The 25,892-nt window shown below is 41.3% G+C and overlaps 2 protein-coding genes across 8 annotated transcripts in view; both read left to right on the top strand.

Moving 5' to 3' along the window:
• LOC112263799 (transcription factor PU.1) lies at nt 1-16,237 on the top strand. 2 transcript variants are annotated; one of them, XM_024440408.2, is made up of 5 exons: nt 1-138; nt 9,063-9,153; nt 9,995-10,182; nt 13,949-14,108; nt 14,267-16,237. In XM_024440408.2, exons 1-5 carry the CDS (start codon nt 112-114, stop codon nt 14,587-14,589), a joined length of 789 nt encoding a protein of 262 aa, XP_024296176.1. In that variant the 5' UTR covers nt 1-111; the 3' UTR covers nt 14,590-16,237. The 2 variants fall into 2 exon arrangements, with proteins under 2 accessions (XP_024296176.1, XP_024296175.1); XM_024440407.2 differs by lacking the exon at nt 1-138 and adding an exon at nt 5,909-8,463.
• A 2,131-nt stretch (nt 16,238-18,368) lies between these two features.
• LOC112263800 (myosin-binding protein C, cardiac-type-like) overlaps nt 18,369-25,892 on the top strand; it is a 43,791-nt gene continuing 36,267 nt past the window's right edge. For 5 of the 6 annotated variants that reach the window (XM_042330967.1, XM_042330969.1, XM_042330970.1 and 2 more), the window contains exon 1: nt 18,370-18,565. Coding sequence is in view for 1 of the 6 variants with exons in the window: in XM_042330968.1 (XP_042186902.1) it covers nt 18,541-18,565 (25 nt within the window). In the remaining 5 variants the exon portion in view is untranslated. Of the gene's footprint in view, nt 18,566-25,892 lie in introns of all 6 variants that reach the window. The other variant, XM_042330966.1, reaches the window with a different exon arrangement.

Consider the following 25,892-nt stretch of genomic DNA (forward strand, 5'->3'; position numbering starts at 1 on the left):
CTAGTTAATTCAGTGAGTTATAGAAATCTCAGATTTCTTGCCCTCTGTGGCAATTTGCTTTAACCGACTGAATGAGATTCTCCTGCATTCACAGAGAGAGTACTACTATCCATGCTGCTCCTGGAAGACTTAGTGATGGTAAGAGTGAGGCTGGCTGGACTGAGAGAGACAGGAGGCGTTTCTTCCCATGAGCATCCTTTGATACAGATTGTAACGTTATGAAATATGTTTTTCTGCTGGTTTCAGCTCAGAGATATATCTGTATAACTAGTGTTGGTATTCTTGCTACTTTTTATTGAATGAAGGAAAAAGTTGATGTAATGACAGAGGCAATTTGGCCTTTGTAGATCACTGGGTTACAGTTGTTTGCATTTGATCCTTATCGATTATTTGATTTGATAGTCTTGCATAATGTTGTTGAATTATAAATGATCATTTACCCTTGTTGATCGTTAATAGTATATTTTATCTTTGACTGAGAGTCAATGGGTTACATCAAGAGTAAAAATGTACCTTTAAAAGTTATCTTTAGCTAACATCTAGGCAGTAGACCTATGGTCATCACTGGCAGCTAATACTTTGTGTCCACATTTGTCTTCATTTATTTCTTCTAAATGTAATTCCTTGGTTTAGAATATGTTGTTGTCACATCAAAACTAATAACAGGACTCTTTAAATAATAACTAGAATGAAGAATGTTTGGTAACACTATTTGGATAGTCCATCTGTAGGTGCTCTACAGACACTATCAGTTACTTTTAAACTAACTATCTACTAACCTTAGCTCTAAACCTAACCATTATCCTAACCCTTATTCTGAACCTAAACCTAACCATGACCTTAGCAAGAAGTTGCTTATCAACATAGTGAGTTGGAAAATCCGGACTATCCAAATAAAGTGTGAGCGAAAGTTTTACTGGGCTATAACATGTTTCCAACTATTCAAGCTAAATTACTCTAGTTGTTCAAGAGAGTTTGTCAGAGGATGATTACGTAATTTATGTCAAAACCAGCACAGTGTGGACATTGATCTGGAGAAATTTTGGTCAAACAGAATAGATAGACGGAGTGCAACATTTCCTGTTGCGACGGTCTCTGTATCCTGTTTTCCACAGTCAGTGGTCTTGCATGTCATCCCCTTGTGAGAGGGTCTGTGGGTAGTTCTCGTGACCCGAAAGTGTGAGGCCACAGAGGTCTGGTAGAGGCTCTCTGTCTGTCCGAATTAAACTGACGGATTATGACATATAAGTAATCAAAGGTATCAGTTAAAGCCAGATATAGTCCTGACTAGATAAGTAGGCCTACATTGTGACTATTTTGCAATCCCTAAGAATACTTTTGCCACTATTATACAGTTGAAGTCGGATTACATGCACCTTAGCCAAATACATTTAAACTCAGTTTTTCATCATTCCTGACATTTAATCCTAGTAAAAATTCCCTGTTTTAGGTCAGTTAGGATCAAATCAAAGTTTATTTGTCACGCGCGCCGAATTCAACAGGTGAAATGCTTACTTACAGGCTCTAACCAAATAGTGCAAAAAAGGTTTTAGGTGAACAATAGGTAGGTAAAGAAATAAAACAACAGTAAAAAGACAGGCTACATACAGTAGCGAGGATATAAGAGTAGCGAGGCTACATACAGACACCGGTTAGTCAGGCTGATTGAGGTAGTATGTACATGTAGATATGGTTAATGTGACTATGCATATATGATGAACAGAGAGTAGCAGTAGCGTAAAAGAGGAGTTGGCGGGTTGTGGGTGGGACACAATGCAGATAGCCCGGTTAGCCAATGTGCGGGAGCACTGGTTGGTCGGCCCAATTGAGGTAGTATGTACATGAATCAATAGTTAAAGTGACTATGCATATATGATAAACAGAGAGTAGCAGCAGCGTAAAAAGAGGGGTTGGGGGGTGGCACACAATGCAAATAGTCTGGGTGGCCATTTGATTACCTGTTCAGGAGTCTTATGGCTCTATTACAATTTTTAGGGCCTTCCTCTGACACCGCCTGGTGTAGAGATCCTGGATGGCAAGCAGCTTAGCCCCAGTGATGTACTGGGCCGTACGCACTACCCTCTGTAGTGCCTTGTGGTCAGAGGCCGGGCAATTGCCGTACCAGGCAGTGATTAAACCAGGATGCTCTCGATGTTACAGCTGTAGAACCTTTTGAGGATCTCAGGACCCATGCCAAATCTTTTTAGTTTCCTGAGGGGGAATAGGCTTTGTCTTGCCCTCTTCACAACTGTCTTGGTGTGTTTGGACCGTTCTAGTTTGTTGTTGATGTGGACACCAAGGAACTTGAAGCTCTCAACCTGCTCCACTACAGCCCCATCGATGAGAATGGGGGCGTGCTCGGTCCTCATTTTCCTGTAGTCCACAATCATCTCCTTAGTTTTGGTTACGTTGAGGGATATTCATTCTGGCACCACCCAGCCAGGTCTCTGACCTCGACCCTATAGGCTGTCTCGTCATTGTCGGTGATCAGGCCTACCACTGTTGTGTCGTCTGCAAACTTAATGACAGTGTTGGAGTCGTGCCTGGCCATGCAGTCATGGGTGAACAGGGGGTACAGGGGGGGACAGAGCACGCACCCCTGGGGAGCTCCAGTGTTGAGGATCAGCGTGGCAGATATGTTGCTACTTACCCTCACCACCTGGGGGCGGCCAGTCAGGAAGTCCAGGATCCAATTGCAGAGGGAGGTGTTTAGTCCCAGGATCCTTAGCTTAGTGATGAGCTTTAAGGGTACTATGGTGTTGAACGCTGAGCTGTAGTCAATGAATAGCATTCTCACTTAAGTGTTCCTTTTGTCCAGGGGGGAAAGGGCAGAGTGGAGTGCAATAGCAATTGCATCATCTGTGGATCTGGTTGGGCGGTATGCAAATTGGAGTGGGTCTAGGGTTTCTGGGATAATGGTGTTGATGTGGGCCATTACCAACCTTTCAAAGCATTTCATGGCTACGGACGTGAGTGCTACGGGTCTGTAGTCATTTAGGCAGGTTGCCTTTGTTCTTGGGCACAGGGACTATGGTGGTCTGCTTGAAACATGTTGGTATTATAGACTCAATCAGAGACATGTTGAAAATGTCAGTGAATCACTACTTTATTTTAAGAATGTGAAATGTCAGAATAATAGTAGAGAGAATGATTTATTTCAGCCTTCATTTCTTGCATCACATTCCCAGCGGGTCGGAAGTTTACATACACTCAATTAGTATTTGGTAGCATTGCCTTTAAATAGTTTAACTTGGGTCAAACGTTTCGGGTAGCCCTTCATAAGCTTCCCACAATAAGTTGGGTGAATTTTGGCCCATTCCTCCTGACAGAGCTGATGTAATTGAGTCAGGTTTGTAGGCTTCCATGCCTTTTCAGTTCTGCCCACAAATGTTCTATAGGATTGAGGTCAGGGCTTTGTGATGCCCACTCCAATACCTAGACTGTGTTGTCCTTAAGCCATTTTGCCACAACTTTGGAAGTATGCTTGGGGTCATTGTCCATATGGAAGACCCATTTGCGACCAAGCTTTAACTGATGGCTTAAGATGTTGCTTCAATATATCCACATAATCTTCCTTCCTAATGATTCCATCTATTTTGTGAAGTGCACCAGTCCCTCCTGCAGCAAAGCACCCCCACAACATGATGCTGCCACCCCCGTGCTTCACGATTGCGATGGTGTTCTTCAGCTTGCAAGTCTCCCCCTTTTTCCTCCAAACATAACAATGGTCATTATGGCCAAACAGTTCTATTTTTGTTTCATCAGATCAGAGGACATTTCTCCAAAAAGTATGATCTTTGTCCCGATGTGCAGTTGCAAACCGTAGTCTGGCTTTTTTATGGCGGTTTTGGAGCAGTGGCTTCTTTCTTGCTGAATGGCCTTTCAGATTATGACGATATAGGACTCGTTTTACTGTGAATGGAGATACTTTTGTACCCGTTTCCTCCAGCATCTTCACAAGGTCCTTTGCTGTTGTTCTGGGATTGATTTGCACTTTTCACACCAAAGTACATTCATCTCTAGGAGAAAGAACGCATCTTCTTCCTGAGTGGTATGACGGCTGCGTGGCCCCATGGTGTTTATACTTGCGTACTATTGTTTGTACAGATGAACGTGGTACCTTCAGGTGTTTGGAAATTGCTCCCAAGGATGAACCAGACTTGCAGAGGTCTACAATTTATTTTCTGAGGTCTTGGCTGATTTCTTTTAATTTTCCCATGATGTCAAGCAAAGAGGCAATGAGTTTGAAGGTAGGCCTTGAAATACATCCACAGGTACACCTACAATTGACTCAAATTATGTAAATTAGCCTATCAGAAGCTGACCCACTGGAATTGTGATACAGTGAATTATAAGTGAAATAATCTGTCTGTAAACAATTATTGGAAAAATGACTTGTGTCATGCACAAAGTAGATGTCCTAACCAACTTGCCAAAACTATAGTTTGTTAAACAAGAAATATGTGGAGTGGTTGAAAAACTAGTTTTAATGACTCTAACCTAAGTGTATGTAAACTTCCGACTTCAACTGTAGCCTGTAAAAAATAAAAAATACACTCAAATTAGTTTAGACCAGGGATGGGCAACTTTGATGGGGATGGCTCCGCAAAAAATCTGAACTCGGTCTGCGTACCCACATCCATACCCACACATGCAGTCAGTTGCAAAATACTCTAGGCTTTTGGGGGCCCTAAGCAAAAACATTTTGGGTGGGGGGGTGCCGCCTTTGCAAGCAAAACATTTTGCAGCAGAGAGAAAAAAAAATGTAAGCTGCAATATCTAACTTTTCATGCAATTCTACTAATTTTGCCATTGGGTGGAGAGAAATGGTTGCAGTTTTTTAACATGATATTTGAGTAAGAGTGACAAACAAAATCAATGGGGGCTCCCCAGCTAGTAATTGGTTACTAATTGGTTAGTAATTGATTACTAGAAATTTAGATACAGTAGCTGGCCGCTAGACTCATAACAATCAAAAAATATTTAGCTGACAGGGGCTAATTGACTGACTGTCAGTGACTGACATAACAATAGAAAAACTACTGATGCAAAACCACATGTCAAAATTGCACCTTGTGTATTCTACCATTCTAACTCAAAACAGTAAGTTGAGACCCTGACTGAGTCCCCCTCCAGTGTATTTTCTGTATTGCTAAATTAGTACTAATGTCACACGGCCCTGAGAACTAATACCCTGAGAACTCAGGGTATTAAAGACATAGGGGGGTGTGAAGTAAGAGGTGTCAATATAACTGTTTGCTTATAAGGATGCTTTAGCCATCAGAGATATGCATCTTGTGAACATAACTGCATTCAGACATCTCAAGTTGTCGAGTACTCAGTCGTTCGCTTTCGTAGCCTAAAACCAAAGTGTCCATGGGTGCAAGTGATACAGTAAACACAACAGCATCCGCGTGCCTGTAGCGAAGTTGCACTCTGAACTTCTGGGCTGGTTTCCCAGACCTAGTTTTGTATTAAAAAGCAGGTTTTATGAAGTATTGCCATTAATTAAGTGTTTATATTCCAGTAAAATACTTTATCTGGGTCCAGACTCTTTGTCCACAAGTCGTTGGTGGAAACCAAACACAGTAGACATTTTATTTACTGTGTTTTACCAAAGAAAGAAGCTGGTCTGATCTGTCAGGGACTGATAAGATACGATACGTATTATGTTTCCTTACTGTATGAAAAGGCCCAATGTGATCAGACAAGACAATCACTGAAATACCCCTGTAGATTTATATTTTAAGTTTTGTGGCCTAGATCATACTGAAGTTTAGACACACAAATGGAGTCATTCACAGCAACCCCCCTCCCCATAAGGAACTGAATCTAAAAGAGAATTTCCCAGTTCCTCTTTTACATAGTGTGTGTGTGTGTGTGTGTGTGTGTGTGATGATGATGATGGTCAAGACTGAAGTTGACTAACAGTAGAAATGTTAAACCAAATTATAGGCCTGATTGTGTTTGAATGTTATCTGCCTATTTCCTGTAAGTATTTGCATTGTGAGAAACACACATTTTATGTATTGAGCCATTCATTCAAACACAGAATTGAAAGTGTGTTCTTGTCTTTCACAAAATGGGATGAGCACAATGATGCCTGTTTAGATTTCATCTTAGCTGTTCGAAGGCCTAGTAATCTGACGCCTTATGTAGTATGTAGTAGACCTGTAATGTGGATGTACTCTGTAAAGCAAGGTACAGGGGAACAGAAATTACACTATATCATACTCGTCAAACTAACTATAGTGCTGTCCATGAGGCTGAAGGACCGACCTCTTACTGAGATATCCACCGATCTCCACCTAATAGTTTTAAACAGATCTGGGAAACCTGAATGATTTCTGACAAAGCAGCATATTTTTGTGTTAGAGAAAAAATATATATTCAAAAATATATATTCAAAAAGAGAGTCGTTGTGTGCTCTGAAAATAGCCGTGGTGAAAATAGCGTGCTGGGCTTGCTGTAACGCACATAGTGTATTAATGTACGAAATGTCATCAGTTTTGCTCAGACAGCTGTGATTAACATGGGGGCCATGGACAGGCTGTGTGGTTTCAGCAGCCACACAAGTGGTAGAGAAGGATGCAGGGGACTCAAATTATAACCCCAGGCCATGCAAGCAAGGCAAACTGAAAAGCCACGTAAACCAAAATCCAACAAAGTACACCAACATCAAAAGCACAGGTCTACCAAATTAAGATTGTTATACTGCAATCAGTAAGTCAAACTGATTGTTTGCCTTTGTTAATGTTGATTATTAAACAAAGAACGCATTGTATTTGGTGCTACGTAGCACATCAAAACATTATCAGATAAGGTTATAACAATTCACAGAATATTCAACATAGTCTTTGATAGAGATAAAGGAGAGGAAAAACAATAGAATACATGGACATCTATAATAAAAACCAATTTGACTACAGGGTTTTTGGTTGTATGTTATATTAAGCTTTGAACAACCAAGGGAATATAATAATCATTCCGAAATTATTTTCAGTGTGATTTGAATCTTACTATCTACAGTATTTCAAGTACCTGGTCATTATCAGACTGATGCACTCTTCCGCTGTCCAAAATCTACACAAGCCTGTCAGTGGAGGCTTGGCTTGTGTCCTCACTTCTCTTCAAGTTAAAACAGAGATGTTGTGTCAGGGAGAGATACCTGAGACAGATAGGGCTGGTTTCCCAGACACTGCCTAGTCTTGGATAAAAAAGCATTCTCATACTGTGTCCTGTAAAACAGACCATAGGGTCAGGAGATTGGGTAATCTGAGTCTAGTAGCAGAGCTACTGTACACTGTACCCATTGTGAGGAAGAATATTTTGGTGAGAAAAACACATTTGGTCAGAAAATATTATATTTACAATTCCTCAAGTATCCCCCCACCAATACTACTATTGTCACAGGAGGTGTTTTATCTCCTCTCCCTTAATCTCCACAGCTGTTGCAGGATTGCAAAAAGGAAGTGGCATGATTTTATCTGTCCAGCTAATCTACACACAGATAAAACAGTTGTTTGGATAGAAATGCAGCAGAATTCATCGATGTATGTGAGTCATTATTTCATTGATATGGCTACAACTCAAGCTACTGGTTTGTTTTTTAAATTGACATATTTACACCACTACGTTGATTTGAAGGGATAGCATAGTATAGGGAATAACAGGGGTACAAGTGCCGAACCTTGCTGAACACCAAATCCAATGTACACACTGATACTGGTCTGAGAAGTAGGAATTAAACCAGTTTAAAATCTGAAATGACAATGTTTAGTTATCTGGCATTGAAACATGGTAAACAGGTTTAATATTAGATTTGTAATATTCATCTAGATTTCCATAGTGTATGCAAGGTATATGAATATGGATACCTGCACTTTAGCCACAAAAAAATATATAAAAAATCAAATTTGGTTGGCGAAATTTGGTCACAATGAGATGCAAAGATGCTACCCACTGACAGATGATGCTATGCTAATAGACTTGACAGTTGAGACAGGCCTTGAAATGATTGGCTGGTTTGGGAGGCGACGCAATTGAGCCTTAATAAATGTGAGATGTTAGAATCTCCCCCTGACAAATCACCAATGACCAGGAACCGCCACCAGACACACTGAGATGTGTACACCCACAAAGATATACAGAAGTCAAAATATCAGGTTCCCTTTTCATTTTCAGTCATTGAGTAGGGCTAATTTATTTTATTTTATTAGACAAAATTTGAGTCCCAGAGAGTAGCTTGGCTTACAAGTGGATAAAGTTGTGTAGGCAGAGGGAGACATTTTGGGTTTCGTTTGGTGAGAGGAAATTTGGTAAACGTTGTGCAATGGTGCGGGAAAAGTTTTGAAAGAGTGTGAGAAACAATTGAAGCTAAGTGCCTGAAGTAGGTCGGTTCAAGAAGAAGCCTTCATGTTGCATCCATACAGAATGGAGGGGTACCTCATCTCACCTGGTCCTGTAAGTACACAATGTGTCAAACAATGTGTTAATTCAGTTATAGGCCCAAGTATATACAGGTATGTGGTTATTTGTTGAGTTTATGTGCTTGTTTATATACCACAGGATATACTTATACAGAAAATGCATCTCAAGCATTGTAAGCTCACTGAATTCAAGTTTGAATTTGATATTAACGTTACATTTTTCAAGTTATGATAATTAATTAAAATATGTTAATAGATTACTGTAACGTCATTCATTTTCAAACTCTTAAACTGGTACACAATGTTGGTACTTTTGTGGTCTACATACTGTCAAAAGAACAATATTTCTAACATAATAGATTATACATATAACAATATGTTTTGTTTCACAAAAATCTATTTTGTAAGGTTATGACGGACCATGAAAAAAAAAAAAAAAGTATTGTAGTAAATGTCAATGAAGTTTAAAAAGCTCAAAATGTTGTTCAGCAATGTCATTATCAACAAACATTATCAAGGGAAGAAAGCAATTTGTATGTAGATGTTGAGTGTCAGTTCCTTGGAAACAATAGTAAAACATTATGTGAAGTTTTGTTATGATTTCAGTTGAGGATATTATTGTTGTTTTAACAGCCATCAGAAGACATGTACGAACCCGACATCTATAGACAACAGATGTCAGAATATTCATATCCGTATGTCATCGATACAGAGAGTCAAGGAGGTGAGCTTTAAAACACTACAACATTTTCCCTAGTATTAATACCTCTTGTATTATCTATTGATAATCTTCATAACTATGATACAATGATATACTTTTTCAATTAATTTCCCATTCTCTGATGAACTTACCATCACATAATTGTAGATGAAATAAACAATCTGAATATCACTTATACGGAAGTGAAATGTGCCGGCCCAACTAGATATGTGTTTGACCAGGCCTGAGGAAATCACACACAGTAGCTATATTAAAGACAATACTCTACATAAAAGGTATCAAGACACTGCAGCTGGAGCCAACCATGTTGCCCCCATGGAGTACAGGAAACAGATGCCTATTTCTGTCAGGCACTCAACCTACAGTCGTAGAACAACTTTCCCCCCCTGGGGTTTATTGAAATGGAGAGGTTCAGTTGTATTTTCTCCTTTAATCAACTGATCCTACTGCCAAGAATAAACTGGTATTTACTAGTACGAGCTGTAGAATTATATAGGCTTTGCTCCATTTAACGAACTAAATTATTACAAAATAATAATGGCAAGTCTCTGGTGCAGTGTCAGGACCGAACACAACAGATCACTAAAACATGTGTACATGCGGAACGTTTTAACACATTTGCGACATTCGGGCTAAAAAGAAAGAAAAAGACAACTGCCAAAGCAAAGATGTGTGAACAGGAAACTGCCTAAAATATTTTGCTGAACACTTTTTAAACAAATAGCATACATTGTGTATTTGGAATCTGTATTCAACTAGGTTCTCTCTATTCTATGCCATCTGAACATTGTCATTTAGTGTACCTCTTACTCTATGAACAATTAAAATGTTTCTCTCTGCTCAGATCACTGGGACTATCACACCACTCATCATGCCCATCCTCTGGACTTTGACAACCTCCCAGGGGGCCACTTCACTGAGCTCCAGAGTGTCCAGCAACTACATCTACCCAGTATGGCTCGTTACAGCGATGTTGACACTCTCTCTCTGGACACTGGCCTTGGGGGACACAACCATGCCCTACCCCCACCGGTGAGCCCACCCCCCTGACCCCTCTTTTCCTCTAACACAGACAGAGCGTTGGAGTTGGTCATTCTTTTCAAGCAGATGTAGTGTACATGACTAATAGAGAATGTTCTGAATGTTCAGGACTAAAGCAAGTAGCATAATTGATTTACATGTCCCCTCTAGTGCAATAGCAATGCTTCAGAAAGGTTTAATAACAGGTAAACATAAAATCAACCATCTGGCTTCAGATAAAGATATGACTATGAAAAGTGTATCTGGGCTACTGTTTGTTACTGGTGAGCTGTGTTGCGTGGAGGATGTAGGGTGCGCCTACACACAGATGGTTTGATATTGTGGCCTTTTCCTAACTGGGGCCTGCTGGTGTTGCTACAGAACTATAATCTGCCAACTCACTAACGGCTGATGAACAAATAATATATATTTTTAAACAGAAGTGGCCTCCCCAACATTATGTCACACACACACACACACACACACACACACACACACACACACACACACACACACACACACACACACACACACACACACACACACACACACACACACACACACACACACACACACACACACACACAAATCATTGTCAGTCTTCTTAGTGTCAAATCTTACATTGTAACATTGTAAATATCACACTTTAAACAGAGAGCATTAATTAATGAGTGTGGATGAGAATATCCTTAAAGATGCCTTTTCTATTTGTGAATGGAACTGACATACTGCCTCAGAGTAGAAACAGTGGGTTTTTAGAACTGTGTGCTGAATGCTTGGACAGGATTTTGCACAGCCAAACATTCAAACTGCTGTAACAGCAACCACACATCACACCTCATGCAGCGGGGAGGTGCCCTATAATCTTTGCCACCGCTGGGCTAACTTGAGATGATTATATCGTCAAGAAACAGGTCTAGGTTAACAGATATACTGCTATTAAAAACATGGCGAAGGTTTAAACTGAGAATCATGTAAATAAAACTTTGAGTTACAAGTTGTTATTATGGGTAGTCAGACAAATGTGACAATACCTCTAAGATACAACTGGTCTCCTGACTTGAAACAGTCAAATGCAGCAAGCTAGCAGCGACATGCTAAGATAATCAGAGCAAGCTAGTTAGCTAAGCATTTATCAACCTTAGCTACTCATGTTGAAGGAAAAAATATAACTACTATAGCTAATTAGGTGTCAAATATACAAGTAAGTCAGGTAACATTTGCTTTATTGAAATGTTAAGTTGAATAACCTATATGACAAAACAGAACAGGGATGGATAGTTATGCTACTCCAGGGGCATCAATATAAAATGCTAAGCTAAACAGAACGAGTTGGCTAGCAGATAGCTATATTTTACTAATGTTGAGTCAAAGAATAGTGCTAGCTAGCTAGGTCTCAAATATGCCAGTAAATGTTAGTTTGGGTGAAGATAACCATAGGATTTAGAAAAGGGCAATTCCACGACTCAGATTTTTCACTTAAAATGTATGCCAAACAAAACTGATTTATTTTAAAGTTTAACAAACCATACAGTGCACAAGGACTCTATGCACAAGGGCTACATTTAACAATTTACACAGAAAATTTAACAAAAACACATTTACACATTTAAAATCTCCCTCAGTTTTTTATGTGTCCACGTTTTCCAAAAACTCAGAATTAAGAATTCAGAATTAGGATTCAACAATATCTGCAGAAAGAATGGGGTGTCATCTATGGCATGACACCTTGACTTTGAAAAAATCTATTTTGGTTATGGAACTACAAGTGAAGTGGATTTACACCGGGTAATTGAATTGCGGTAACAAAGTTTCATCATGGGTACCTGATCTGTACTACATAGAAATGCTTAATTATGGATATGAATGTCATTGTCTTCATGGGGATCTGTTCTAAATAGGTACAGAAAGGTATACATATGCAATATCCAAATATCCATATTTGGGGATTATTCTACACAACAGCTATTATTTTAATGAGCTCTGCCCCCAAACGAGACCAAATTTGCTTGGTCCGAACTGGACCAAATCTGAACCAGTCATAGACGTCTATGTTTCATAAGTTTGGACATCAAAGTACACCACCAAAGAGCTCAGTAGAGTACAATACAGCAGAGCACAGAACAGTAGAGTAGAGTTATAGTGTACTGTACTGTACAGTACAGTACAGTACAGTACAGTACAGTACGGTACTGTACTATACTATACTTTTCTTTACTGTACTGAATTCTACTCTACTTTTATTTGGGGCTAGTACTGTATAGTACTGTGTTCTCCAAACTTGTGAACCCAACTGTGGTTTGTAAATACTGTGATTTCCCATTGTAGCCAATTAAATTGCAGAAATCCCATTTCCGATATTTGGGAAATTCCATTACCAATTTGGTAACAGAATTTAGAGTTTTTATCACATAATAATTTATGAACAAAATTGATATCAGTAAAAACACTATAATAATTGATAGGTGTACTTGTTATTTCTGTGAACCTTCATTATCCTCACTCCTCTTTGAAGGAGAGAAATTAGAAAATATCTTAAACATATGTGGGGTTTTGGTAACGGAATTTCAAAGCACAAGGCAATGTTCTTAAACTTATAGAAGGCAGAAACATATAAATATAAAAGTGTTGATATTAGTTGGCAGGGGTCTTCAAAATTATTTTAATTGGAAAATGGAAAATGGTTGAAAAATTTAAATCTGTCTTAATTTCTCCTACGAACTTCACATGTTGTTGTTCATGGGTCCTTTTACATGGAAATGACCATATGTCCATGGTTGCCCTTAGGGCACCAAAGTGATCTTAACACAAATTAACATTACTGCCCCCGGGGAAGAATTTAAACAGTTTATTCCAGTCTGCTTAAAGTCTACCCTTAGGGCACCAAGTGATCTTGACCCAAACTACCATTTCTGCCCCCAGGGTAGCATAAACAGTCTGTTCCATTTTTTGTTGTTGATATTGCTTATTCAACTACACTTTTAATAAAACAAGTATTAACTGACCTACTAGCATATTTGAGACCTAACTTGCTAGCTATTTTTATTTTATAATTCAACATTAGAAGGCAGTAGGTCTCTGCTCAGCTAAGCTACATTTAGCTTAGCATTTTACTTTTCTTCCCCCAGAAGTTTGTATAGCTTATTCAACTAAATAAAATGGGATTTACAGGTATATTCAAGACCTAGCTAGCTATATTCTATGACTCAACATTCTATTTATAAATTCAACATGAGTAGCTAAGAGGTTGCTTAATGCTTAGCTAGCTTTCTTGCTCTAATTAGCTTAGCATAAGGTTGCTAGTTTTCTACATTTTACTCTTTGCTTCAAGTCAGGAGACCAGTTGTATCTTAGAGATACTGTCACATTTGTTTGACTACTGTAACACAAACATGATTTTACAACATTACAACTTGTAACTCAAAGTTATTTACAAGATTCAGAGTTCGAAACCAATCAGATTTGTTCTGCAACACAGGTGGCTGGAATGGAGTGTTTGATACCATTCCATTTATTCTGCCATTACTATGCGCCAGTCCTCCCTATTTAAGGTGCTACCAGCCACCTGTGGTGGGGAAAGTTGATTGGGGGAGTAAAAATGGTTGCCGTCATTAATAACACTTGCGCCTCACTGTATATATAACATGATCAGCATGGTATCTAATTTGTTTAGTTGTAATTTCTCAGTGAATACTGCTCCAAAAATAATGTATTGTAATTGTAATGATGGTTTTGTATTGTAATGACTACATGGTTATTGTTGTTTGTGGTGTCCAAGGTGCCATATTACCCTCGTGCCATGGGCTACTTGCACCCCTCTCCTCAGACGATGAGGAGCTCAGACGACGAGGAGCCAGGAGGCCGCAGCCCTCCACTAGAAGTGTCTGATGAGGAGTGTCTGAGGGACCACATCGCCCACGTAACAAGGGGAGAATTGGGTAAGGAATTAATTCAGAAATGCATACCTAATATCTCACATATTTTTTTATTTTTGAGGTCACAATAATCCTAATCCATGTAGGTCATAGTTAGGGAACATCCTCAACTGATTCATTGCATGTTTAACCATTTTGTACTTTTATCAACAATAATATAGGCAACAAGAAGAAGATCCGTCTGTACCAGTTCCTGCTGGATCTGCTGAGGAATGGGGACATGAAGGACAGTATCTGGTGGGTGGACAGGGACAAGGGCACCTTCCAGTTCTCCTCGAAACACAAGGAGGCACTGGCACATCGGTGGGGCGTACAGAAGGGCAACCGCAAGAAAATGACCTACCAGAAGATGGCACGGGCTCTTCGCAACTACGGCAAGACAGGCGAGGTCAAAAAGGTCAAGAAGAAGCTGACTTATCAGTTCAGTGGTGAAGTGCTGGGGGGGAGGTCTCACTTGGAGAGGAGGCCATATTCCCATTTGTAGAGGGAGAAACATAGTGGAAGTCCTGAAAAGGGTAGTGACAGAGAGAGATAGTTAACTGTATATAGTATTGTTTGTGTTCAAATCAACAATAACTGTTTTTGCTGCTCTTGTAAAAAGCATTTATGTGAACGTCAAAGCCAGTGACTTAATGGAATCTGACAATTAGCACATTTTGACTCAATGATTGCACACACACATCTGGACCTTTTACATTCCATTAGCACTTAGAAATAGGGCTGTTTTAAATTATACTTTCAATCATTATCACCAGAATGCTTACAGGAGTGGTAATACAGATGACCACTAGAAGTCCTCAGAGATCTCCTTTCTTCTACGCACTGTTGGACTCACTGACCATTGTGCACATTTGACATCAATTAGACTTGGATGCAACGTTAACAAACAAAAAGACTGATAAAGAACTCTTTAGCATTAATGAAATTGATTTGATACTCTGAAATGCACTGACTTTGGATAAGCAATTCCTGTTACTTAACCTTTGCTGTAGCAGCACACAAACACAACATATTATACGTTAGCTTTTGCTAATCAGATTTGAGTATTCAGCCAAGCCGTGGTATAAAGCTTATATATTTGTATGATGGTATTACATGTGTATTACATACTAACTCATGTTAGCTCAAGACTTTGGGAAGTAAACCCTTCTGAACATTGGGAGACCTGCAACCTTTCCGGACCCTCCCCTTGACTATTACTTCCCTGTCACATCCCAGTGACTTGTTCCTGAAATGGGGGAGGTTGAAGAGGCTTGTGACCCAGCCCTTATCGTCTGCTTGTGTTCAAAGATGAAGCACAGACCCTTGCCTCCTCTGAGCTAAGGTGCAATCTATACCTAGCCTAAGAATACCAACACAGGGATATTTCTCCCATGCTCTCAATCATAGACCCCTGTTTGAAGTGTATGACAGTGTATATGACCAGTTGTTTTTCCGTACTCTATGTGCTCTCTGTATAACGCATGTTGGCATGTTTGGATGTTGGCATGACTCAGTTACATATCTGCATGTGACGAACTCCAAAGCATTTCTATTTCTCACACGCCATGTGGTTTTAGTCGACTCATCCTCGCATTGTTCCAGCACCTCACAGACTGGCTTTAGCAAATCCTCTGGGAATCACAGCCATCTACGCAGAACCCCAGTGGCCGAGCCAGATAATATATAGACATGTGGGCAGCCATGGAGACTTTACTGGGCCCGCTGGCAGCAGACAAGGCCACCCCGTCCCCCACCATCCACCCACCCCCAACCCAGTTATGTGGCAGCTGAAGCTTGTAGGTGTAAATAATTCTGGGTGCTGACACAGCTCTATGATGGGAGCACAGGGCAAAGTCTGCAGTGAAAAGTGACACAAAGTGAGGTATCCAGGGAGGACACCATCAAGAGACAGATAATAGTTTTAAGTGTATTTTCCCTACAGTTCCTCTGGGATAAATCAATTAATAAATACAACTGAGGAGACATAAAGGACATGGATATAGTTAGAATAATTCAATTGAATAATGCAAAATCATAGAAACAGTGAGGATTGATTTAAGTGAACCCTCCGGCATTTATTACTGACTGAGCAATAAAACAAGGTTGAAAATAAAAGCATATACAGTACCAGCCAAAAGTTTGGATACACATACTCATTCAAGGGTTTTTCTTTATTTCTGCTACTTTCTACATTATAGAAACTATGAAATTATGTAGTAACCCCCCCAAAAGTTATATTGTATATCAAAATATATTTTAGATTTTAGATTCTTCAAAGTAGCCACCCTTTTCCTAAATGACAGCTTTCAACACTCTTGGCATTCTCTCAGCCAGCTTCACCTGGAACGCTTTTCCAATAGTCTTGAAGGAGTTCCCACATATGCTGAGCACTTGTTGGCTGCTTTTCCTTCACTCTGCGGTCGAACTCATCCCAAACCATCTCAATTGGGTTGAGGTCGGGTGATTGTGGAGGCCAGGTCATCTGATGCAGCACTCCATCACTCTCCTTCTTGATCAAATAGCCCTTACAAAGCCTGGTGTGTTTGGGTCATTGTCCTGTTAAAAATAAATGATAGTCCCACTAAGCACAAACAAGATGGGATGGCGTATCGCTGCAGAATACTGTGGTAGCCATGCTAGTTAAGTGTGCCTTGAATTCTAAATAAATCACTGACAGTGTCACCAGCAAAGCTCTCCCACACCATCACACCTCGTCCTCCATGCTTCACTGTGGGAACCACACATGCGGAGATCAACCGTTCACCTACTCTGTGTCTTATAAAGAAAACCCTGTGTCTTATAAATATTTTTTTTTCAAAGGACAGATTTCCACCAGTCTAATGTTTATTGCTCGTGTTTCTTGGCCCAAGCAAGTATCTTCTTATTGGTGTCCTTAAGTAGTTGTTTCTTTGCAGCAATTCGACCATGAAGACCTGATTCATGCAGTCTTTGATGAACAGTTGATGTTTAGATGTGCCTGTTACTTGAACTCTGCAGCCCAAATGAATGCTTCACAATCTGAGGTGCGGTTAACTCTAATGAACTTATCCTCTGCAGCAGAGGTAACTCTGGGTCTTCCTTTCCTGTGGCGGTCCTCATGAGAGCCAGTTTCATCATAGCGCTTAATGGTTTTTACGACCGCACTTGAATAAACTTTAAAAGTTCTTGAAATTTTCCAAATTGACTGACCTTCATGTCTTAAAGTAATGATGGACAGTTGTTTCTCTTTACATATTTGAGCTGTTCTTGCCATAATATGGACTTGGTATTTTACCAAATAGGGCTATCTTCTGTATACCACCCCTACCTTGTCACAACACAACTGATTGACTCAATTAAGAAGGAAAGAAATTCCACTATTTAACTTTTAAAAAGGCACACCTGTTCATTTAAGTACATTCCAGGTGACTACCTCATGAAGCTGGTTGAGAGAATGCCAAGAGTGTGCAAAGCTGTCATCAAGGCAAAGGGTGGCAACTTTGAAAAATCTCAAATATATTTGTACTTTTTTGGTTCCTACATGATTCCATATGAGTTATTTAATAGTTTTGATGTTCTCACGATTATTCTACAATGTTGAAAATAGTACAAATAAAGAAAAATCCTGGAATGATTAGGTGTGTCCAAACATTTGACTTTTACTGTATTGTTTTTAGGAAGTATAAGTTAGTTTGCAATAACAGCTGGGACAATTCAGAAAACTGGGCAGACACAAGGCCAAGGTAAAACACAAAAAGAAAAGTCCTAAAATGATCAGGATGTAATGTTAACGATCAGGGTCAGACATCCCTTATTATCCCAAAATACTCCACTAAGGTGTGGTTGCTCAACCGCCTCCACAGTTAACACTCCATAATACCTTACTCCAGTCAGTCTGTTAGTCTGTCATGTCCTCGCTATGCCACCAAGCCGAGGCTTCGGACAGCCATGGAAGGATTCCTGGAAGTCCTGGTTCACCAGGGGAAAAGCAGTCATATTCCTGCCAACAGATAAAAGGATTACTCTAGCCTCCTGTCTGTTGTTTTCTGAAGCAGCTACTACTTTCTGTAAGGCCAGGCAGCAGCACAAATCTAGAAAGAGCAGGAGACGTTGCTGGACTCAGGTTCTAAATTTAACCCCCCACCTCCCATTCCCTCCCTCCCTCGCCTCGCCTGTCATGCAGCTGCGGTGTCGGGAGAAGGGATGGTTGAAATATGGTCTGCCGTAGGTCAGAGAGGTCTGGGGTTGTGTGAGTGTGGGGTGGAAGGATAGGGAGGGATGAGGGGATGCACGTCTATTATCTCATTGCCGGACAGAAAGGGGATTGGTTCTAGACATCGTGACAAAAGAGGGTGGGTTGGTACTGTTGTGAAGAGGGGTTGCTCAGGAACCCCACTATTAAACGCAAGGGGTGAGCTAGGAAGGAGTGTGTAAGTTATTGTTGGTTACTTTCTGGAAGAAACGTTCAATCAGGATGCCAGAGCCGGTCAAAAAAACAGGTAAGTGTGCTTGATCAGATTCCATCTTGTTTAACTGCAGCATCTCCAGCTGCTATCTAAAGACGTCACTGGATTTTTTTTAACCTCCTCTCCCTTTTCCCTCTAAAATAACAAATCCCCCCCAACCTGTGGGACTGGTGGGACCTTTGATCACTGATCATCTCATGTCATAGATTCTTGTCTACACAGTTGCATTTCAGAGAGGTGACATTTGAAAGTTGTTGCTGTTACAAGGGTGAACTTTACCAATGCCTGCCTCTTCAGCTTCATATTAGCTATGCATGTCTTCTGTGCAGTTCTTCTCTCTATTTGTTCCATTGAAACTGTAAAGGGAGTGTACAGTGCATTCGAAAAGTATTCAGACCCCTTGACTATTTCCACATTTTGTTATGTTACAGACTTATTCTAAAATTGATTAAATAGTTTTTACCCCCTCATCAATCTTCACACAATACCACATAATTACAAAGCAAAAACAGATTTTTAGAGTTACACAAGTATTCAGATCCTTCACTCAGTACTTTCTTGAAGCACCTTTGAAGCATCTCTCTGTACTTTGCTCCGTTCATCTTTCCCTCGATCCTGACTAGTCTCCCAGTTCCTGCCACTGAAAAACATCCCCACAGTATGATGCTGCCACCACCATGCTTCACTGTAGGGGTAGTGACAGGTTTCCTCCAGACGTGATGCTTGGCATTCAGGCCAAAGAGTTCAATCTTGGTTCCATCAGAACAGGTTCCATCTCATGGTCTTAGAGTCCTTAGGTGCCTTTTGGCAAACTTCAAGCGGGCTGGCATATGCCTTTTACTGAGGAATGGCTTCTGTCTGGCTACTCTACCATAAAGGCCTGATTGGTGGAGTGCTACAGAGATGGTTGTCCTTCTGGAAGGTTCTCCCAGCTCCGCAGAGGAACACCTCCCTGACCAAGGCCCTTCTCCACTGATTGCTCAGTTCTAGGAAGAATCTTGGTGGTTCCAAACTTCTTCCATTTAAAAATTATGGAGGCTACTGTTTTCTTGGGGACCTTAAATGTTGCAGAAATGGTTTGGTACCCGTCCGTAGATCTGTGCCTCGACACATTCCTGCCTTGGAGCTCTATGGACAAGGTATGTGCCTTTCCAAATCATGTCCAATCAATTTAATTTACCACAGGTGGACTCTAATCAAGTTTTTAGAAACATCTCAAGGATGATCAATGGAAACAGGATACACCTGAGCCCAATTTCGAGTCTCATGGCAAAGGGTATTAATACTTATGTAAATAAGGCATTTCTGTTTTTAATGAATTGAATCCATTTTAGAATAGGGCTGTTACGTAAAACAATGTTGAAAAATGGAAGGGGTCTGTATACTTTCCGAATGCAATGTACTGGTGGTTACTTCCAAGCCTTTTTAAAAATAGAGAAGTAACACCCCCTCTTCCTGTGTGAGAAAAGTAATGCTGTCTCCATACTGTGTTTCTTTGACCACACCCTCCTCCATCCTCCAGCCCTTGGGAAAAGGGTCCATGTGCTAAGCAATGCATGTCTTTCAATGTTTTAAAACACATACAGTAGAGGCCAACCCAGTTTTGGTTACAAAGCAGAGCAACAGTAGGATTAACATAAAAGTACAGACCACTTATATACTCACCCCCATGAACTCATGAAGACATTTGTCCAACCATCATCTCACATTGCAGTGTTTATGCATCACCTTATAAACAAGCCTTTTTTCCCTGTAAAATGTTCTCACAGAATTCTAATTTTCGGAATAATGCACATATGTGCTGTGGCAGGAGGTGTGTAAACAGAGCTACTACAGAAACATGGTTATGGTTATATTGAATCCAGCCCACTGTCATTTTATTCTGGATCATTATGGAGCCTATTGTTACCAAATGAGTCTGCATGGGCTTTGCATATTTACAATCCCCTACATATGGGACAGTGAAGCTAAACCTTAAATTGGCTCTATACTCCAGCATTCTGGATTTGAGATCAAGTGTTTTATATGAAGCAACAGTACAGAATGTCATCTTTTATTTTAGGGTATTTATAATAAAGCCGGAGAAGAAGGCAGATTGTCACGCCCTGGCCTTAGTTATCTTAGATTTCTTTATTATTTTGGTTAGAGGAAGAGGAGGAAATCTGCCGTGACACAGACGTTTTACATGTCCCCAATCGATTGTGGTTTTTTGTTCGTTTATTTGCATTTTTTTGTAACTTATTTCCTTACTTATTTTGTACATAATGTTGGCACTACCGTCTCTTATGACCAAAAATAACTTCTGGACATCAGGACTGTGATTACTCACCACGGACAGGCAGAATACTTTTTTTCCTTTAACGAGTCTGACGAGCCCGATGCGAACGATATACTGTTTCTTGGGAACAGGCCCAGATCCCTGTGATTTGCATGAAGAGGAGGCAGAGAAAAAGGGGACAAAGGGCAGGCTGCCTTCTGATAATTCGTAGACAATTGAATAAACCCCCACTTCCTTCCATTCTGCTAGCAAACGTGCAATCTTTGGAGAATAAAATAGATGACCTACGCTCAAGATTACACTACCAACGGGACATTCAAAACTGTAATATCCTTCATGGAGTCATGGCTGAACGATGACACTATCAACATACAGCTGGCTGGTTATACGCTGTACCAGCTGGATAGAACAGTGGCGTCTGGTAAGACAAGGGGTGGCGTGCTATGTAAACTCAGCAAAAAAAGAAACATCCTCTCACTGTCAACTGCGTTTATTTTCAGAAAACTTAACATGTGTAAGTATTTGTATTAACATAACCAGATTCAACAACTGAGACATAAACTGAACAAGTTCCACAGACATGTGACTAGCAGAAATGTAATAATATGTCCCTGAACAAAGGGGAGGGGGGGTCAAAATCAAAAGTAACAGTCAGTATCTGGTGTGGCCACCAGCTGCATTAACTACTGCAGTGCATCTCCTCCTCATGGACTGCACCAGATTTGCCAGTTCTTGCTGTGAGATGTTACCCCACTCTTCCACCAAGGAACCTGCAAGTTCCCAGACATTCCTGGGGGGAATGGCCCTAACCCTCACCCTTCGATCTAACAGGTCCCAGGCATGCTCAATGGGATTGAGATCCGGGCTCTTCGCTGGCCATGGCAGAACACTGACATTCCTGTCTTGCAAGAAATCACGCACAGAACGAGTAGTATGGCTGGTGGCATTGACAAGCTGGAGGGTCATGTCAGGATGAGCCTGCAGGAAGGGTACCACATGAGGGAGGAGGATGTCTTCCCTGTAATGCACAGCGTTGAGATTGCCTGTAATGACAACAAGCTCAGGCCGATGATGCTGTGACACACTGCCCCAGACCATGACGAACCCTCCACCTTCAAATCGATCCCGCTCCAGAGTACAGGCCTCGGTGTAAAGCTTATTCCTTCGACGATAAACGTGAATCCGACCATCACTCCTGGTGAGAGAGAACCCCTACTCGTCAGTGAAGATCACCTTTTGCCAGTCCTGTCTGGTCCAGCGACTGTGGGTTTGTGCAGATAGGCGACAATGTTGCCGGTGATGTTTGGTGAGGACCTGCCTTTACAACAGGCCTACAAGCCCTCAGTCCAGCCTCTCTCAGCCTATTGCAGACAGTCTGAGCACTGATGGAGGGATTGTGCATTCCTGGTATAAACTCGGGCAGTTGTTGTTGCCATCCTGTACCTGTCCCGCAGGTGTGATGTTCAGATGTACCGATCCTGTGCAGGTGTTGTTACACGTGGTCTGCCACTGCGAGGACGATCAGCTGTCCGTCCTGTCTCCCTGTAGCACTGTCTTAGGCATGTCACAGTACGGACATTGCAATTTATTGCCCTGACCACATCTGCAGTACTCATGCCTCCTTGCAGCATACCTAAGGCACGTTCACGCAGATGAGCAGGGACCCTGAGCATCTTTCTTTTGGTGTTTTTCTGAGTCAGTAGAAAGGCCTCTTTAGTGTCCTAAGTTTTCATAACTATGACCTTAATTGCCTACCGTCTATAAGCTGGTGTCTTAACGACCATTCAACATGTGCATGTTCGTTAATTGTTTATGGTTCATTAAACAAGCATGGGAAACAGTGTTTAAACCCTTTACAATGAAGATCTGTGAAGTTATTTGGATTTTAACGAGTTATCTTTGAAAGACAGGGTCCTGAAAAAGAGACATTTCTTTTTTTGCTGAGTTTATTTTTGTAAATAACAGCTGGTGCACGATATCTAAGGAAGTCTCGAGCTATTGCTCGCCTGTGGTAGAGTATCTCATGATAAGCTGTAGACCACATTATCTACCTAGAGAGTTCATCTGTACTTTTCGTAGCTGTTTACACACCACCACAGACTGAGGCTGGCACTAAGACCAAAATTGAATGAGCTGTATTCCGCCATAAGCAAACAAGAAAACTCTCACCCAGAGGCGGTGCTCCTAGTAGCCGGGGACTTTAATTCAGGGAAACTTAAATCTGTTTTACCAAATTTCTATCAGCATGTTAAATGTGCAACCAGAGGGAAAAAAAACTCCACCTTTACTCCACACACAGAGACGCATACAAAGCTCTCCCTCACCCTCCATTTGGCAAATCTGACCATAATTCTGACCTAATTCCTGCTTACAAGCAAAACATTTAAGCAGGACGCAACAGTGACTAGATCAATAAGAAAGTGGTCACATTAAGCAGATGCTAAGCTACAGGACTGTTTTTCTAGTACAGACTGGAATTATGTTCCAGGATTCCTCCGATGGCATTGAGGAGTACACCACATCAGTCATTGGCTCCATCAATAAGAGCATCAATGATGTCGTCCCCACAGTGACCGTACGTACATACCCCAAACAGAAGCCATGGATTACAGCCAACATCCGCCCTGAGCTAAAGGCTAGAGCTGCCGCTTTCAAGGAGCGGGACTCTAACCCGGAAAGAAGACCCTTATAAGAAATCCCATTATGCCCATTCTCATCGACGGGGTTGCAGTGAAGCAGGTTGAGAGCTTCAAGTTCCTTGGTGTCCACATCACCAACAAACTAACATGGTCCAAGCACACCAAGACAGTCGTGAAGAGGGCACAACATAACCTATTCCCCCTCAGGAGACTGAAAAGATTTGGCATGGGTCCTCAAAAGTTCTACAGCTGCACCATCGAGACCATCCTGACCAGTTGCATCACTGCCTGGTATGGCAACTGCTCGGCCTCAGACCGCAAGGCAAAAGAGAGGGTAGTGCGAACGGCCCAGTACATCACTGGGGCCAAGCTTCCTGCCATCCAGGGCCTCTATACCAGGCGGTGTCAGAGGAAGGCCCTAAAAATGGTCATAGACTCCAGCCACCCTAGTCATAGACTGTTCTCTCTGCTACCGCACGGCAAGCGGTACCAGAGCGCAAAGTCTAGGTCCAAGAGGCTTCTAAACAGCTTCTACCCCTAAGCCATAAAACTCCTGAACAGCTCATCAAATGGCTACCTGGACTATTTGCATTGCCCCCCAACTCTTTTACACCGCTGCTACTCTCTGTTGTTATCATCTATGCATAATCACTTTAATAACTCTACCCATATGTACATATTCAACTAACCTGTGCCCCAGCACATTGACTCTGTGCCGGTACCCCCCTGTATATAGTCTCGCTATTGTTATTTTACTGCTGCTCTTTGTTACTTTTATTTCTTATTCTTATCCGTATTTTTTTGGTTAACTGCATTGTTGGTTAGGGGCTCGTAAATAAGCATTTCACTGTAAGATTAGGTATGACGCTACAAGCTTGGCACACCTGTATTTGGGGAGTTACTCCCATTCTTCTCTGCAGATCCTCTCAAACTCTGTCAGGTTAGATGGGGAGTGTCACTTCACAGCTATTTTGAGGTTGCTCCAGAGATGTTCGACATATTGTATTCAGGCATGTGACTAATAACATTTGATTTGATTTGTAGTTTTATACTGTATTATATATATACAGTATACAGATATGATCTGTTTCACCGTTTATGTCACGCCCTGACCTTAGTTATCTTTGTTTTCTTTATTATTTTGGTTAGGTCAGGGTGTGACAAGGGTGGTTTGTTTAGTTTTAGTATTGTCTAGGGGTTTTTGTATGTCTAGGGGTTTTTCTAGTCTAGGTGTTTATATGTCATCGGTTGCCTAGATTGGTTCTCAATCAGAGGTGGCTGTTTATCGTTGTCTCTGATTGGGGACCATATTGAGGTAGCCATATTCCTTGGGTATTTTGTGGATTGTTTTTCTATGTTTAGTTGCCTGTTCTGCACGAGCCATATAGCTTCACATTTTGTTGTTTTTTATAGTTTTGTTCAGTGTTCTCTCTTTCATTAAAGAGTTATGTAAGCTTACCACGCTGCGCCTTGGTCTCCTCATTATGATGACCGTGACAGTTTAGAAATGTAAGCTCTTTATGTATCTAGTCCACCCATTTGAAGGTGTCATAAGTATTTGGAACAATTCACTTGATTACGAATAATAATTGCTGAATTATGAACAGTGATGAGTGAGAAAGTTACAGAGGCATAAATATCATACCCCCCCAAACAATGTGTAAGGGTTAGTATGTTTTGGGGGCATGATCTTTGTGCATCTGTAACTTTCTCACTCATCATTATTTACGATTCATTCATGATTATCCATAATCATGGTAGCATCCATTGTTCCTGTTCCCAAGAAAGCTAAGGTAACTGAGCTAAACGACTACCGCCCGTAGCACTCACATCCGTCATCATGAAGTGCTTTGAGAGACTAGTCAAGGACCATATCACCTCCACCCTACCTGACACCCTTGACCCACTCCAATTTGCTTACCGCCCAAATAGGTCCACAGACGATGCAATCTCAACCACACTGCACACTGCCCTAACCCATCTGGACAAGAGGAATACCTATGTGAGAATGCTGTTCATCGACTACAGCTCGGCATTCAACACCATAGTACCCTCCAAGCTCGTCATCAAGCTCGAGACCCTGGGTCTCGACCCCGCCCTGTGCAACTGGGTACTGGACTTCCTGACGGGCCGCCCCCAGGTGGTGAGGGTAGGCAACAACATCTCCTCCCCGCTGATCCTCAACACTGGGGCCCCACAAGGGTGCGTTCTGAGCCCTCTCCTGTACTCCCTGTTCACCCACGACTGCGTGGCCATGCACGCCTCCAACTCAATCATCAAGTTTGCGGACGACACAACAGTGGTAGGCTTGATTACCAACAACGACGAGACGGCCTACAGGGAGGAGGTGAGGGCCCTCGGAGTGTGGTGTCAGGAAAATAACCTCACACTCAACGTCAACAAAACTAAGGAGATGATTGTGGACTTCAGGAAACAGCAGAGG

The sequence above is a fragment of the Oncorhynchus tshawytscha genome, linkage group LG12 (assembly GCF_018296145.1).
Source record: "Oncorhynchus tshawytscha isolate Ot180627B linkage group LG12, Otsh_v2.0, whole genome shotgun sequence".
NCBI classification, from domain to species: Eukaryota; Metazoa; Chordata; class Actinopteri; order Salmoniformes; family Salmonidae; genus Oncorhynchus; species Oncorhynchus tshawytscha.